Source organism: Macrotis lagotis, chromosome 5 (genome assembly GCF_037893015.1).
Source record: "Macrotis lagotis isolate mMagLag1 chromosome 5, bilby.v1.9.chrom.fasta, whole genome shotgun sequence".
NCBI lineage: Eukaryota > Metazoa > Chordata > Mammalia > Peramelemorphia > Peramelidae > Macrotis > Macrotis lagotis.
The window spans coordinates 167,095,411-167,112,214 of NC_133662.1; the positions used below are offsets into that span (position 1 = coordinate 167,095,411).

The window sequence follows — 16,804 nt, forward strand, 5'->3', positions numbered from 1 at the left end:
GAATTAATTTTATTATATTATTGGCTCATACTACATGTTTATTATTAAGTAACAGTCTGTTTTTTAATTAGGACTTGACAACTTATAGCACATGGTCAGATGTGTCATGCAGGAAATTTCAATTAAAACATATTCTGGCTCTTGCCATCCTATTTCGCTCCCTTCACATTATTGTTTTTTAGAACTGTTTTTCCATATTGAACATTGTAACAACAATATTATATAATGATCAACTGTGAATGACTTTGTTATTCTTACCAATACAATGAACTAATATAATCCCAAGGGATTTATGATGAAAAATGCTATCCTTCTCCAGAAAAAGAACTGATGGTATCCGAATGTAGACTGAACCTTTTTCTTTCTTTCCTTCCTTCCTTTTCTCTCTTTTTTTCTCCTCTCTCATTCCTTTATTTTCCTTTTATGAATTTTTCCCACAAAATAATTAATATAGAATCTATTTTACATGAATGCACTTATATATAACCTACATAAGATTGTTTACTCTTTCAAGAATGGAAGGGAGGGATGAAAGCATGTATTTTAGGACTCAAAACTTTAAAAAATGTTAAAAATTATTTTGCATGTAATAGAAGGAAAATAATATATATGTATATATATATGCATACACACATATAAATAAACATATACACATATGTTTTTTAAAAAGAACATTTCTCCCTTTCTCACTGCTTCTTCTTTCATTGGAACTGTAATGATGAAATTTCCCTTCCCCTGGGGCTCCTATCTTCACAGCCTCCATGACATTTAATGAATAGTAATGAGATTTAGGTATACTTTTTTAAAGTTCTCAACTCCCATTTCAAAACTAACTTTCATATAAATATAATATCCAAAAATAAGTTAATATATTGTGAGGAAATATCTAGAAGAATGCAGAATACCAAAATTGAAAATCCAATATCTGCTTTTCTCATAGAATCATAAAAGGACCCAGTTTTTCTGAGAGCATTTGACTTACTTTTCATGAATTAGCTTCTTTGTGTCATCCCAGGAAGCTTCCAAACGGTTTATCTCTTCATCAAATTCTGGTGCAAAAGTAACATCCTTTTGAGCTATTTGTTTAGCTTTGTCTTTCAGCCACCACAATTCATGCTCATGAGAATTCAACTCATCTTCTAACTGATTAAAAACTCGTAACCTACAAGTGAAAATGTTCAATTACTTTCCTTTAAAAATTTATCCAAGGACTGTCTATATTTAAATAATCCATAAAATTGTTGGTGGTAATCCCATTTACCAGTCTAATTCACAACCCTCTAAGACTTTAGTAGTTGATGTCTGAGAGTTATTGTGGTTAAGAAAAAATAAATTATCCCATCTACCTAACCTGATAGTGACCCTCTAGTTATATTTATATAGTTAAAAAGACTTCTTGAATTTCAAATTAATTGTATCCTTAATTTTTACCTATTATAGTAAGAAATTCTATTCAATAAATTTCAGTTTAGCAGAGGTTTATTTGGTACTTATTATGTGAAAGGTGAATCTATATAATATAGGAAACAAACACTTCTGCTGTCAACAGAGAGCAAAATAAAATAAATTAAGATGAAATTCTCCATCCCCCTTTGAATCTCTTTTACCTAGTAACTATCATGGAAATAGTAAAAATATTCTCACTTTAAGACTGATAAGAATTTAGACCAAATGAGCTTTAAAAACCACAGAAGAAAAGGAGTTAAAGAAAAACATTTAAAATGGCTGCAGAAATGAATTTTTAGACAGGTGTGATGGCTGAGATCTGTATTAGTCACCCATTGAACTAATATAGCTTCAGAAGCTATATCCTAAAGTGTTTGCAGACCTCTTCCCTAGGGAGAGAACTGAAGATAAGCATTACAAAGCAGAGATAATCAACTTCAAAAGATCACAAAAATGCATCAGAAAGCAATGTAATGTCATTAATAGAGTACATCTGTGATTGTGCAGTATCAGTCAGATAAACTACACAGTCACATATCTTTCTTAGCATGTTCCCATCCATATTGGTATCTTGAGAACCTTTAGGAAAAATATAACCTTATGTGGAGGATGTGGGATGGGTGGGTATGAGATCTCTTTTAATTAATTTAATATGAAGTTGGAATAAATGTCTTTTGTTTTGCAAGAATGTCTCAGTGGCTTGCCTAATATTAATAAACACAAAATTAGGGGCTTTTGACCTACACTTTTGAGTAGATGCTGTTGAAATTAGAATAGCTTTCTGGGGACCTACAAAGAGGGCCCTGGGTGCCATTAAAAAAAGTGATTTAAAAAAATTCTCTAGTAGAAACAAACAGCAAAAATTGTAAAAAGAAGAAAAGCTGAATGTTTCTTCTACCTTTGTTGAATAGCTTGCTGGGTGAGCTCCTTTAACCTTTCTTTGTCAGTTCTTTCTTCAATATCTTCAAGACTCTTCAGAAGGACTTCTTTGTGATCTGCAAAAGCCTTTCTCAGGGCATCAAAGGCTTCTGCCTCACTCTGTTTGGTTCCCAGGAGATTCTGGATGTTCTCTAATTCTAAACCAAGTTGATCTGCCATTCTCCTACAGGAAGCTCTCTGTTCAGAACTGCCACTTTTCAGGTGATACTGGGCTTTTGTAAGAAGTCCATCTAAACTAATTGCAGTACAGTCTAAATTTTTGGCATCCATAATAGCATTATTTAAATCCTTCTCCAATAATTCTGACTGTGTCTTATCCATTTTACTGGTAGCTTCCACAGTTTGTCTTAGCCTATGGAGAAGACTTGATAAAGAAGCATGTGCCTTAAGGAACTGGGTCAGTTCATTCAATGCAAGTTGCCTTCTCTCAATCATTTGACTGGCCTCTTGGAACAACTGGAAGCAATCCTCTGCTCTGCCCTGCAGAGTGTGGTAATCCTCTCCTCTGCTGAAAGAGCATAACTTTGCTAAGTGAGCCTTTAGCCGAAGCATCTCTTCCTTCTTCCTTTCTACTTCTGTTGAGTGGTCCTAAAAATATAAATAAATATTAAAAGCAGTCTAACCATGGAGATGTCTCCTTTTATACAATGAGACTAATCTACAATTTAAGTTCATTTCATTTACATTCCCTCATTGTTCTGCCGGATATTAGAAGAATAAAACAAAACAAAAAGAAAAAAACAATCCAATCAAAATCCTAGTTGTTGAAAATTCAAAGACAAAAATGTAGTTTATAGTCTAGTAAGGGAAGACACTACAAATATACAAGCTAAACAGATTTAAGGTAATTTCTGAGAAAAACAGGAAAAAGATTCATTTAGAAGGTGAAATTTGAGTTGAATCTAGAAGGAAAACTAGGGTTTATTAGTGGTGAAGGTGAAGAAGAATTCCATTTCTATTCCATATTCTATTCCATAATGGGCGATGGAATACCACATGTGAGGAAAATTCTGAATGCTAGTTGGGACGACAATAGTTTGTGTGATGGAGGGGTATGTTATAAGTTAAAAATGTTATATTATAAGTTAAAAAAAGCAGTCTCTGCTTTAAAGGAACTAACATTGGATATTGGTAGGATAGGGAGATTGAATATGTACATGAATGAATGAATGAATTATTGAATGAATAGGTGAATGTACTAATGAATAAATAAAGTAGCATTTTTTAAAAAGTCTTTTGAAGACATAGAGAAAGAGTTTGGGAGGATTTGAAGAGGAAAACTTTTTGAAATGGGGATTAAAAACTGAAATTATACTTTAAATAGGGATGCTTTTAAAGTATACAATACTGAATTTTTTAAAATAATAATAATTTGTAAAGAAAGCAGTTATTTTTAAATGTCTTTTAAACCCAGATTTTTCACATATTCTAATTTTACAGAATGAGTTAGGATTAAGATAATCATATGAAATGGAATTTTACATAAAATAGAATTTTAGTCAATTTTAGAAAAATGCTTGAAGAAGTAGGAAGAAATTTGACAATGTTTAAATATTAATGTAGGCACAAATCAACTTAATCTAGTTTATATTAGAGAGACACGTCCAAAGACAGAAAGTTGACCAGGTCCCCACTGGTCTGTCACATTGTAGGATAATAGAAATTTTATATTAAATCATTGAAATTGTTAAACAGAATATGAAAATTCAATAAAAATCACATATACAAAGCATATTAAGTAGTGAAAAATTGTTGAACCTCTCAGAGCTGCTTCTACCAGATGGGAGTTATAATACATTGAATCTTATAATGACTATAATTACTTTTATTTCATAAATCTGGGATTTTTAGTAAAACTGAACTTCATAAAGACTGGAAGTCTATCAAAGCACAGATTATCCATATTAATATTATTGCTATTTATATATGTTTTATATATATATCTCCAAAATTTTTAATGCAACAAATATTTCTACATCTATATAAAATATCCACTTTTTAAGTGCTCTCTATGAGGTACTTTAAGACCAAAATTAAATAGTTCTTCCCAGCCCTCAAAGGGCTTACATTTTACATACACATAACAAAGTATAACATCAATGAGAGAGTGGGGGGGGGGGGGAGAAAAACTCAAGTGCAGACTCTTAGAAAGATTTAAATGGGAGAGAAAAATAACAACTGGGAATGGGTGAAAGGGATAAAGCACCTGAAGAAATTAAGGATTCTGAAAGCTGGGGTTGAGGAGCAATGTTATTTCATGTATGGGGTTGGGAATGGGCGGCAGAAAATGCAAAGGATAGAAATAAAATTCTGAACGAGGTAATACATATAGTCAATAATGGAAAGATTCCTGAGTGATGATGGCAGATAAAGAATAAAAAAGTAGTAATAGAAATAAAATAATATGCTAATTCCTCCTCCTGAATCAGTATAATGGAAAGATGTATTTCTGTGAAGTATACTATGACCAGCTAACTTTCAGTAGAAAAATGTTTTATAATAGGCAAAATGATTTACTACATGTAGGGGAAACTACTGTCACGCTAAGTAAGAGTTTATACTGAGGCATGGTAAAAGTTAAGACATAGGTCTTGATTTTCTTTTTTTAAAAATTTTATTTATTTATTTAAGGCAATGGGGTTAAGAGTGTATTGCCCAAGGTCACACAGCTAAGCAATTATTAAGTGTCTGAGTTCAGATTTGAACTTGGATCCTCCTGACTCCAGGGCTCTATTCACTGTGCCTCCTAGCTGCTCCCAGTCTAGATGAGAACAAGAGAAAAAATATAATAATAATAATAATAATGATGATGATGGGCTTTAAATATTTCATTTTAAAATATATTTCATCCAGTACTATGGGAGGGGAAACAAATCATAAAACTGTTGCTTAAGTTAATTAACAAAAATGGTAAGGGGATTGTGTCTATTTAGTTAGCACAAAACGTCAGATAGGTTTATATATATATATATATACTTAAAAATCATAGGATCAAAGAACTAGGCCTCCAGGACTAATAATTCTAATTCTTTATTTCAAAGACAGGGAAAATAAGACCTAAGTAACTTGATCCAGATCACACAAGTATTAAGAATGAGAGATGGGATTAAAAGCCAGATCTTATGACAACCAGAGCCATAGTTCTTTCCATTGCATTTAACAAATAAGATTTATTTATTTATTTATACCTAATGATTCACATAGTACCTTGCATATAGTAGGAGCACAAAATTTAGTATAAAAATACCTAGTATTAATAAATACCTAGTTGATACCTATTCAATGATAATGATGATTTCAGTGGCTTCCAAATAAATATTTACCTTTCCTGGCATCATTATCTATATTTAATAAATGCTTCCATTCTTGTCTTCCAAAAAGAAAACTTCCACAATCTCCTTTAAAGCTCATACCTTCCCCAAGATGATCCTCAGTTTACTTTGTCTAACATAAATATCTTCCATGTACGTAGTCATTAGAATGTAAGCTCCTTGAGGGCAGGAACTGTTTTTGCCTTTCTTTGTATTCACAGTGCTAAGAAGGGGCTTCATGATTGCTTATCAATTGAACTTTTCATTCCTTTGTATGTTTTCCTTCAGTCTAAAAGGAAATCACTGTGCCTTACCTTATGTTGAGCAAGTGCAGCTTGATGGTCCATTACACAGATCTCAGAAGTGCTTTGTAAATCACTGAGGAACTTCTTAATCCAGACAGAAAACAAAAGTAGCAGTTCATCGAATTGTTGGTGTTCAGCAACTATGGACTGGAGTAAACTAATTCTGTACAGAAAGAGAAAGGGGAAGAGAGTGTTTAAGGTTCAAAAGTAGTCTGAAGTAATTCCCATTTATAAGGAGATTATAATTTTACAATTTACTCTCCTCAAAAGATGGCTGGGTGGCTTAGCATATAGAAGACTAGGCAGTCGGGAAGACAGCTCAAATTTGACTTCTAGCTAAATGATTCTGGGTAGCCCTTTTAATTGCTGTCTGCCTCAGTTTCCTCATATGTAAAAATGGGAATAAATAATACCTACCTCCAAAAGACATTTTGAGGATGAAATGAGATAATATTTGTAAAGTGCTTTGCAAACATTAAAACATTAAACACACGTGAGCTATTCATATAATTTTGTGAATTAGAGCAAGTAGTATTATCTTCATTTTTAATAGATAAGATACTAGGACTGAGAGAAATTTTTTTTAATCTATACTCATAAAACTATTTATATTTATAAAATTATATTTCAGAGCTCATAGTTACACCAAAGTCAAACCAATTTTTCCCCCATTACACCATTCTGCCCCAGAGTTAAAACTATAAAAAAGAAGGAGGTTAGTTTATAGCTATGAATATAGGAAGTACTGCTTAACAATACCCAGATGTCTTGTCATTCTCATCGCCAGATTGGGGAATTAAGGCCCAGAGAAAGGAGATGAATTGTCCAAAATCATGAAGTAGAAAATGGTCACAAAAATTCTTGTCTTTTGACTCTAAGACCAATGTTCACTTGATAACTGGCTTTCTCAATTTAGGAGTCTCATCATCTACACATGAGTCAAAGTGAGAATTTTCAGGAAAAACAAACCTTTTGCTAATTATTTGAGGCAAAACTCTCCATCTTTCATCCAGCTGCTCCAGTTGTAGCTGGATCACTTTCACATCATCTTTGGAAGCCACTGAGAAGAGAGATTCTTTCAACTGCAAGAGATTGCTATACAGTGAAGCATGGGATACAACTTCATTCTGCAGAACCTGAGATTAAAAGAAGATATACATGTCATTGTGAAAGGACAGACTGGAGTTGAGCATTCAAGAATCTAAACTGGAAAGGACCCTACAACCATTCATTTTATTTCAAATATCTCAATCACATTGTCTCTGCTCCAGTTATCATTGTCATCTTACTCCAACTTCTTAGACCCTACTCTTGGTTCTTCTTTTTCTGATTAAGGGAGTGAGAAGTGGGGCAAGAGTAAGAGAGTGGGGCAGCTAGGTGGTATAGTGGAATGACCACCTGGTTCTGGAGTCAGGACGACCTGAGTTCAAATCTGAACTCAGACACTTAATACTCACTTAGCTGTGTGATCTTGGGCAAGTCACTTAACCCCATTGCCTTGCTAAAACCAAAAAAATAAAAATCAAGGAATGACTTCTAGGTTGTGAACCTTGGGTGACTAAAATGTGGTGGTACCCTCAAAAGACAAAAAGAAATAAGGGAGAGAGGTGGATATGAGGGAAAATAAAATGATTATTATTTTAGATATTGCATTTGAGATGCTTAGAGAACACTGAATCCAGAATTTCTGAGAGACAGGGATACATTTATAAAACTGTGAGTCATAGGCATAGAAATTATTTTTGAACCCAAAGAAGGTATTTAAAAGGAAATGTAGAAAAAGAAGAAAGTCAGAGAAGGAACTATGAGACACACCCAAAGCTGGCAGAAGGAAAAGAGATGAATAGTGGAATATGGAAGACTGAGAAGGAGCAACTAGACATGTAGGAGGGATCACTAAGAGAGGGAGAGAGAGAGAGAGAGAGAGAGAGAGAGAGAGAGAGAGAGAGAGAGAGAGAGAGAGAGAGAGAGCGTAATGTCACAAAAACAGAAAAAAGAGAGTTTGCAGGAAGAGAGATGTAGTTGAGTGCTGAAATGCACAAAAAAGGACAAGATTGGTGATGATTGGAAAGCAATTATATATGGAATATTTCATTCAGCTCAGCTTGCCACATTTTTGGAAGAGTGTTGAAAATAGGGGAACATCTAGAAATTTATTAGGACTTGAAAAATCTCAAGTTCATGTCATACAAAGAACTGACTGAAGCAATTAGGTATGTTTTAACTTGAAGAAGGGAGTATGTGGAAGTTGCCTTTATGTATTTAATAGATTTTCATGTAAAAGAAGGATTGCATTTTTTTCCCCCTGCCTGTCCCCAGAGACCAGAACCAGAAGAAAGGGGTGGCAATTTTACAAGACGCAGTTTCAATCTTAATATAAGGCAAAATTTGAGTGCTCTCTGAAATTGAAATGGGCTTTCTCAAGAAGTGTATGTTTCTAGTTACATTAGTGGTTCTATCATCATTTTCCTTTTTTGAAGTCATTACTTTCTGTAATGATCAATTCAGGTGACACTTCCAAGCTAGATATACTTTCCAGTAATTTCTTCTTGTTAGTGGTCTAACTTTTCACTAGTTAAATCATATTGATCTGCTTAAATGTTTATCTCCTAATAAAATGAAAATAGATATTTTCTTTCATTTTGTCCTTATTTCAATATATTGCACACAGGTAACCAGCTGTAAGTATGGGATGAAGGAATTTTGAGGAAGCCAAGTTTTTGAGGGAATAATCTTAATTGTTAAAGATAAATGTTTTCCTTAAGACCCCAAATAAATGGGAACTATTGTGATGAAGAGGTCATATCTTCCAATTTTTTTATCAAAGATTATATGAATTTAAGGGAAGGATATGCATATAACATTGAGGATAATGTTTTATTTTAAAACTTCTCCCCTGTGAAATTCTTTCTCACTCCCTCTTTTTTCCTAAGAATGAAATATTCTCCTTCTTTCCTGTCATATTGTAATATTTCTTATAGATAATAATTATTTATGAAAACATCATTATTCTATATCCTAAGTTCTCCTTGGCAGATCATGTATCAACCCTTACTAATCATGTATCAACCCTTACTAATGAGTGACATCATTTTTCTAGTAACATTCTTTTGTTTCTTTCCAAGGCAACTTGAAAATCTCAAGTAAGTATCTTGGCAAGCTGCACATTGAGCAATTCCTTCCAACATCTTTACAACATTCAAAGAAATATAATCTTCCCTACTCATATTGTTTGCTGACACTTGCCTGTACTAACTGAAGTTCACCCTCCAGTTTGACTCTGTCTGCAGAAATGCCACTCCCTGATGAACTGGCTCCTGCTTCACATCGCTCCAACCAGGTCAGAAAAGAGGATAGTTCTTTTTCTAACCTAAAGAAAGTAGAGTTAAGGAAAATTAGTTTAAACTTATCACATTAGAAGAGCTATTCTTTTGAAGTTTGTAGAGTTGTGACTGAGATTTTTTTTTTTACCCTACAGGTAAAAGCATGGCAGGTTATTTTAGAGTTTACAGCTCAAGGATTCTGTACTTTCAAAGTTTCCCTGAAAGAATCACTTCAAAACTGTGAAGCACCTTAAACTGAACACCAGGGAGGTCTTATTTAATGCTAAAAAAATGTTAAGCACAAATTCAATCAAACTTGTTCAATAATATTTATATTCACATTGATTAATCAATTAATGTATTCTTATAAGAATTTAATATGTAATGGAGAAGTAATTAGTCAATTACTCCAAGTCTTTTAGAATATATTTTCCATTGATTTTCATTCACTTTTTTATCTAAAATGGTTTGTGAATTTGCAAAGATTGAATTTAAGTGAACTGAAGGCAAGTCAAGACATTATTCGCTGATATCATTGGTCCTTTCCAAAAATGTTGTTCAAAAACAACAATGGTATGGTCAATGGGTAGTTAATTCTTCTGATTTTATTTTTTCCTTTGCATTATTTCATGATGATCTTTCAAGATTGTTTTTTATTCCTTGTTCTTAGTATTTGCATTTTTATTTGCATTATTATACTCAATTATATAAATATACATGTTTTCTTTAACCATGGTCTCATTTTGAGACATTTAAACTTATTCCAGATTTTTGTGATTTCATGTCATACTGCTGTGAAAAATCCTGAACAAGTAAGTTTTTTTTCCATTTTTGTTTTATTGATTTTTGAGGGCATATTCTCAATAGATCAATACTTGAATAAAAGCAGATGACTTTTTAGTATTTTTTTGTGCTGTTTGTAATTTTTCTTGCATACAGTCAGAATATTTTCCAAAAAGGCTTTAGAAGTTTGCAATTAAATAACCAGAAATTAATAACTATACTCATTCTGCCACAGCTCTGTAGACATTGAATTTCATTGCTTTTTGATAATTTACACATTTGCTCAGTGTGAATTAAAGTCATTTTAGTTTTCATCTAAAGACTTTTTCAAGTAGTTAATAATAATTTGATTTTCCTTTTTTGGAAATTATTTCTTCATGTCCAGAAATGTCTTTTCATATTAAATAAGTGTTGCACAGAAAATGTTCAGTCTATGCTTTCCATCTCTCATGAAATGATGAAGAGCTATGCCACCTAACCTTAGCACAATGGACTCACCTCTGCCAGTGGGTCAATAGATTCTCTAGCATCATTTGTTGTTCTTTAGTGCTACCAATCATCTTTTCATATCTTTGCTGGAGAGTCATGACTTCTTGAATAGATGAATCCTTGTTAATAACCTTGTGGGCACTCACTGACAAAGAGTTAACTGTACTGCTCATTGTTTCCAAAGCCTGGCAGAGATCCTGATAATCATGGAAAAGGAATATAAAAGAAGAAGCATAATTTTTATTTTTAAAAGAGCTAATAAATATAAAAGTATTTTTTTAAGATAGCATTACCAGAACTATCACCTCAATTCTCAAATGTAGTCTGTAGTGCTGGAAAAAGAGTTCCCACACCTACCAGTATGATTTAGATATTTCAGATATATCAGTAAGTGAAAAATTAATGTGCCCTCTCTCCTAAAAAAAGAGTATAAAATAATCTCTGAGTTAATCTCTAGAACTTTACAGTACACTTAATATTATATAATTCAAGCAACCTCACTTAGAGATGAGGAACCTGAAGTCCAGAGATTGGAAGTGATTTTTCCTAATTTATGAAAAGAAAGATTTGCAACTTCAGTGTTAGATTCACAGAAACCTTCGTATCAACCTAACTTCCCACTCTCAGTCACCCTGTATCTCTGATCATAATTTTTTTCATAAAAAGGTGTTTCATAAACATTATGAAATGATTTTATACATTTATATAATCTAAAATGTAATATTGATCAACCTTTGAAAACAATATTTTTAAAAACTAATAAAATTTCAACTTTAACTGATAATCTTGACTCTTTTCTTTCAAGAAATAAAGTTTTCTATTCACAAATAAAAAGTACAACCATGCTGTATTTCACATTTCCAAGTTGATAATCAAATGGAAAATATAAAACATTCTCTTACCATATGTTCTTGGAGAGCTTTGTATGTCTCTGAAGCTGAAGAACATACTTTAACTGGTTCATTCAATTTATCTTCAAATTCAGACACAGATTGTTGGACCTAAAACATTAATGAAAATGCAAGTTTAATGATCAAAATAAGTGTATTGAGGCAAAAAACCCCCTCAATCCTATCTAGTCCAGTATTAAATAGTGAATGACATGCCCATTTGTTGCAACATAAATATTTTATAACTGGATGACAAATTTTGAAAACTGAAAAATCTAAAAGAAAAAATAACAGTTTCTTTACTGCTACAGGGTTTGAAAGATTTTATTCAAAATCCAAGCTAAATTAAACACAGTGTAAAACAACATTTCTATCTTGTCCAATAAGTATCTTTTAAATTACTTTAAACTTACTATATAATTCATAGGAATATGAAAATTAGGTTTTTATATATACATACACAAATATATATATATATATATATATATTTATTTCACATGGAACTGGAATATTGTAGTAAAGTAGGAATAGATTTGAAAAAATCTATATCCCCTGCAAATAAATAAATAAGTTAAATAAAAATGAGTCAGTTCTGATAATCTTATACCTTTTTGAGACTTTCTTCAAACTTTTGTTGCTGAGATTCATTTTCCAGGAGTGTTGCTTCCAGACACTGGGCATGCTCCCTTAACTCTTCCCAACGTCTCCTTATTTGTGTCAATTTGGCTTTAATTCGAGCAGACTCTCCAGTAGTGATAAACTGAGCAAAAGACTGAGTTTCCTCTTCCAGTCTTAGAATATCACTTTGATTATTTTCTATTCTCTTGAGAATAACCTAAGTTTTGAAAGAAAACAATAATGTAGACCCAGTGTGCTTCGTTTTTCCTATACGGAAATTTTTATAGAATACTGAGAAAAGCATCAAAATTTTCTTGAATAGTATTTGTAATGTATTTTGGAACAATTTGAGGAATATCATAATTATAACTTTTGTTTCACTTTCCCTCTCTCTCCCTTCCTTCCTTCCTTCCTTCCTTCCTTCCTTCCTTCCTTCCTTCCTTCCTTCCTTCCTTCCTTCCTTCCTTCCTTCCTTCCTTTCCTCTCTCTCTCTGTCTCTCTCTTGCTGTACCACAAAATCTGCAAATAAATGAACAGATGGTCGAATGTGCAGTGATTAAGACTGCCTGTTTCTGCATGTGGCAAAATAATAATAAGGGTTTCAGTGGAAATAGAAGATCTGGTTTATAAATTCCACAATTTATCTCAAGTCAAATCAAATTTAAAAACATTTATTAAGTGCCTACTATGTTTCAAGTTCAGGGATATAATTCAGATAATGAACAGAACCTGGGATTCATCTTATTTAACCAAGATATTTCATTTATAGATTTGAGGAAAGGGAAATCTCCCAACCCTACCATAACTTCTATTCAGTTTCTTCAAAGGAGACATGTAAAATAGTCATTAAATCAAACATGTGTGTTCCATAGACTTCTATTACAAAAGACAAAGATGTCTCTAAACTTCATTACTTTTGTAAATGTAGATTTTATTGTGCTATATGGTACATATGAAAATTACAATATGATATTTGTGGGGAAAAGTATATGGTAGTGTAGTGGATACAGGACTGGTCTTTGAATTAGGACACTAGGATACCTGGAGTTAGGAAACCAGCTGTGAACATGGGAGGGTCAATTTATCTCACAGTGATTCAGGTAACTTTCTAAGATTCAAAATTATAGATAAGTAGGCAATCTACATCAGTGGAGGGTAGGGTTTTTTTTAAAACATTTTTTATTGATGAGATTTGTTGTTACATTGCCCAGTTTCTTCTACTACCTCTCTGCACTCCTATATCAAATACTATTTTTTAAAGGCGGGAATAAAGGATGAAGAGAAAATAAACTCAACACAACTGATAAGCAGTTTTTGTTTGTTTGTGGTTTTGTAACTTTTTTGTTTTATTGGATTATTTTCTCCATCCATATGTAAAGTTATGTCAGGATTATATTTTTATCCTTGTCTCTAATATGGTTTTTTGAATTGAGATAAAAAAACTAATCTTAAGGAATTTTTTTACTACATGAATAGAATTACAGATCTAGAACCTTTCCTCCACACAGAACAAAACAAAGTAATGAAATTCACTGAATGAAATAGTAGCTGCATCATAGTCATGGAGCCTCACTTGCAGATATAGAAGCCTGTTTATTCTCAAATTATTCCTTTCCACTCCTCTAAAGAAAATGAAAGGTCAAAAATTTAAACAAAAATCTCATGTCCAAATAATTAAGATGGTAGATGGTGGGATTTCTCCTCCTTCAAATATAAAAGTATCTAAATATCAAGATATCTTGTTTATTTGAAACAATATAGAGGATAAAAAATCATTCTTAAGCTAGATCCATATGTTCACAGTAGAACTTTAAAGAAAATAAGTGTTTTTTAGTATTTCTAAAGGGTTTTTTAAAGATAAATTAGTTTCATAATTATATTTAGAATATTAAACTATTTCTTAATTAAAATGGTACAATCATAATATGAAAACTCTATGGAGCACATATTATAGTTTATATTTTAGAAACTGAATACTTAATGAAAACCAAATCAGAGATTAAAGGTTTATGACAAGGGGCTCAATTTAAAGTGTATATGTTCATATAAATACTAAAGCATCAATTTCTTAGAATTCATTTTGCTGATTTGTTTTTATAAGTGAAAATTCAGTTCCTGAATTCCCAGTTATCATGGATATTGTTAGAAATTACCTTGTTTTCTAGATAAAAATACATAATCATTCACCCATACTGTTATTCAATAATCTTTTATTATAAACCTATGGGTCAGGAACTAGATACTTTCCAATCCCACAAATATCTTATATTCCTTTGGAGGAAAAAGAAAACTATGTAGAGAGTTAAGTAATACTAAATATATTCAAAATAAATACAAAGTAATATTTTGGGTAGAAGATAAGTGTAGGACCCTCACAAACTGGGAAAAATCTCATGAAATTCCATAAAGTTTCACAAAATGTTGTCTGTACACTGCTAGTCTATTTGAATATTTCTAAAGTAGAGTGAGCAATTGAAGTGTATTTCTTTAAATTAAAAAAAGTATTTCTTTTCCTTCATTGTGATATGATCATTGACATACAATTCAGGAGTACTTATGGAATATTACTGATATCAAAGTAAACTTATGAAAAAATTTGTTAAGCTAAAAGTCGTATATAAGCAAGGGAGGAAGAAAGAAATAATCATTATGTTGACATAGAAAATGTAATAGTTTTATTTTTTCTAATCCTCAGTTATGTACCTTGAACTTCATTTAATGAAACAAAAGGTAATTTTATAGTTTTCACAATTTGGAGGAATGAAAACTTTTTTATGAATCTGGTATATAGAATCAATTTACCTTAGGAAAACCCAGCAGACATATACAGGCTGTTTGTACAAAGGTGTAGGTGCTTGTTTGCACATCATGTGTAATTATTAATGATGAATCAACTTCTGTCTTGGTAGGGAGTCACCACTTCCTCCACTCTCTATGCACATATCTATTTTTTGTTCTAAGATATAGTAATGAATGGTGTTTCTTTACCAGTGCCCACATTGTCCCTGATAAAAGGACAGGGGACTGATGTATTATAAAAGAAACAAGAAAATTTGTGAAAAATAATTTTGAAATGCATAAATGATGAGATAAAAGAGGATACTTTCAACAATACTAACTACATGACAATATTTCCTCCTATTTAAGGATTAAGAGCGCTATACGTCATATAAGCTAAAATTATATTCCCACTTCATCCTTTTCAACTGCAATTATATGTGATAACATACAGAGCACTATTTTAAATAGGAAAGGATCTAGAGCGAAGTCATTTGAATATAAGCCTTATGTTCAGTGCTAAGGAATGATACTCTGAAACTGAGAATAGAATTGTGTGATCTCCTCCTTGTGGTTATTTAAGGTAACTACTGTTTTCAAATTATTAAAATGTTTGAAATGATTCTTTGACATTATTTTTAAAAGATGAATGTTTTCCTTTGTGTTACCTAATTGAATAGTAAAAAAAGGACCCCCCAAAGGGATTTATTCAAAGCCAAAGAAAAGAATTATGCAACCACAATTTTTTAATGGCATCACATACAGTGTGAATTTTGTATGTATAAATCAAACACTAATAGAAGACAATAATTTTTAAAAAGGTTTGCACAGACTCCATCAAAGCCCTCCATCTTGCTTTGTTTTTTTACAAATGTAACACGCAAATTAAATACAATCACACAAGAAAAATATCAGCCCTCAGTAACAAGAAAGGAATTTTTTTTTTAAAAGGGGGCAGAGGGTTTCTTCAAAGCTACATATATATGAATTGTAAATGCAACATGTGAACAGATCACCTTAATTTGGCTGATTTGCATGTCCCAAGGAGATGATGAAGTTTCCAAGGCATCCAACTCTTTTTCTCTTTCAGTAATCCAGACGGAGAGGGCCTCAAAAATATTGCCAAAATGCTCCCACTTGTTTTTCACCATTTCCATGGTTTTAATACTAAAATTAACCAGATCAAGTGAAAAAATGCAGTATTTTAATATATATTATCATTAATGTTTTCTTTAAATTATGAAGTGTAAATTTATAAAGACATTTGTGGCCACGTTGACTTTTTTGACCATTTAAAGGAGAGGCATATTTTATATGTATAAACAGGAGTGACAGGACTTCATCTTCCTCCATTAAATGATTTTGCATGATAGGTACATGCAAAACAAATAGAAGCATGATATTAAGATTTGACCAACTATATAATATACTATAACAATGGCACCATCCCAACACACATACATACAAAATGATATAAAAACAATATAACAAAAAGAATTTGAAACTATGTAAAAAAAAAGAAAAAAGAAGAGAGACTGCTGGGAGGGGGTGAAGTGGATTACATAGTGCTCTCTGGCTTTGGAATCAGGAAGAAGAGTTCAAATCCTGTCTCAGACACTCACTAACTCTGTGGCCTTAGCTAGGTCACTTAATTTGTGCCTGTATATACTTATTAATAAAATAAAGAATTGGACTTGTGGAATCTAAGGTCCTTTCCAACACTAATTCTATGATCCTTTGATCTTAATGGTGGGAAGACAAGCTACTACACTGCAAGAAAATTTAAACTGACTTGCTTTCACATCACAAAATCCCTCAGTTTAAGGGGAAATTAAAAATGTTCACTTTAAAGACATCCTTATGCTTTGGTTCACAAAATATGCTTTTTTATTTATCATTAGAAAGTTTAAAATCTATGTGAG

General features: G+C 32.0%; 1 protein-coding gene across 11 annotated transcripts in view; it reads right to left on the bottom strand.

Annotated features, from left to right (window-relative positions):
- SYNE1 (spectrin repeat containing nuclear envelope protein 1) overlaps positions 1-16,804 on the bottom strand; it is a 598,518-nt gene that overhangs the window by 299,522 nt on the left and 282,192 nt on the right. For 10 of the 11 annotated variants that reach the window (XM_074187854.1, XM_074187849.1, XM_074187855.1 and 7 more), the window contains exons 1-9: positions 15,899-16,054; positions 12,094-12,321; positions 11,499-11,597; positions 10,606-10,793; positions 9,248-9,371; positions 6,971-7,137; positions 6,011-6,164; positions 2,345-2,973; positions 983-1,162 (exon numbers count right to left, since the gene is read on the bottom strand). The exons of the other annotated variant lie outside the window; for it this stretch is intronic. In XM_074187854.1, the coding sequence (XP_074043955.1) occupies positions 983-1,162; positions 2,345-2,973; positions 6,011-6,164; positions 6,971-7,137; positions 9,248-9,371; positions 10,606-10,793; positions 11,499-11,597; positions 12,094-12,321; positions 15,899-16,039 (1,910 nt within the window). In that variant the 5' untranslated portion in view covers positions 16,040-16,054. Of the gene's footprint in view, positions 1-982; positions 1,163-2,344; positions 2,974-6,010; positions 6,165-6,970; positions 7,138-9,247; positions 9,372-10,605; positions 10,794-11,498; positions 11,598-12,093; positions 12,322-15,898; positions 16,055-16,804 lie in introns of those variants that run through there. 11 annotated transcript variants of the gene reach the window in all.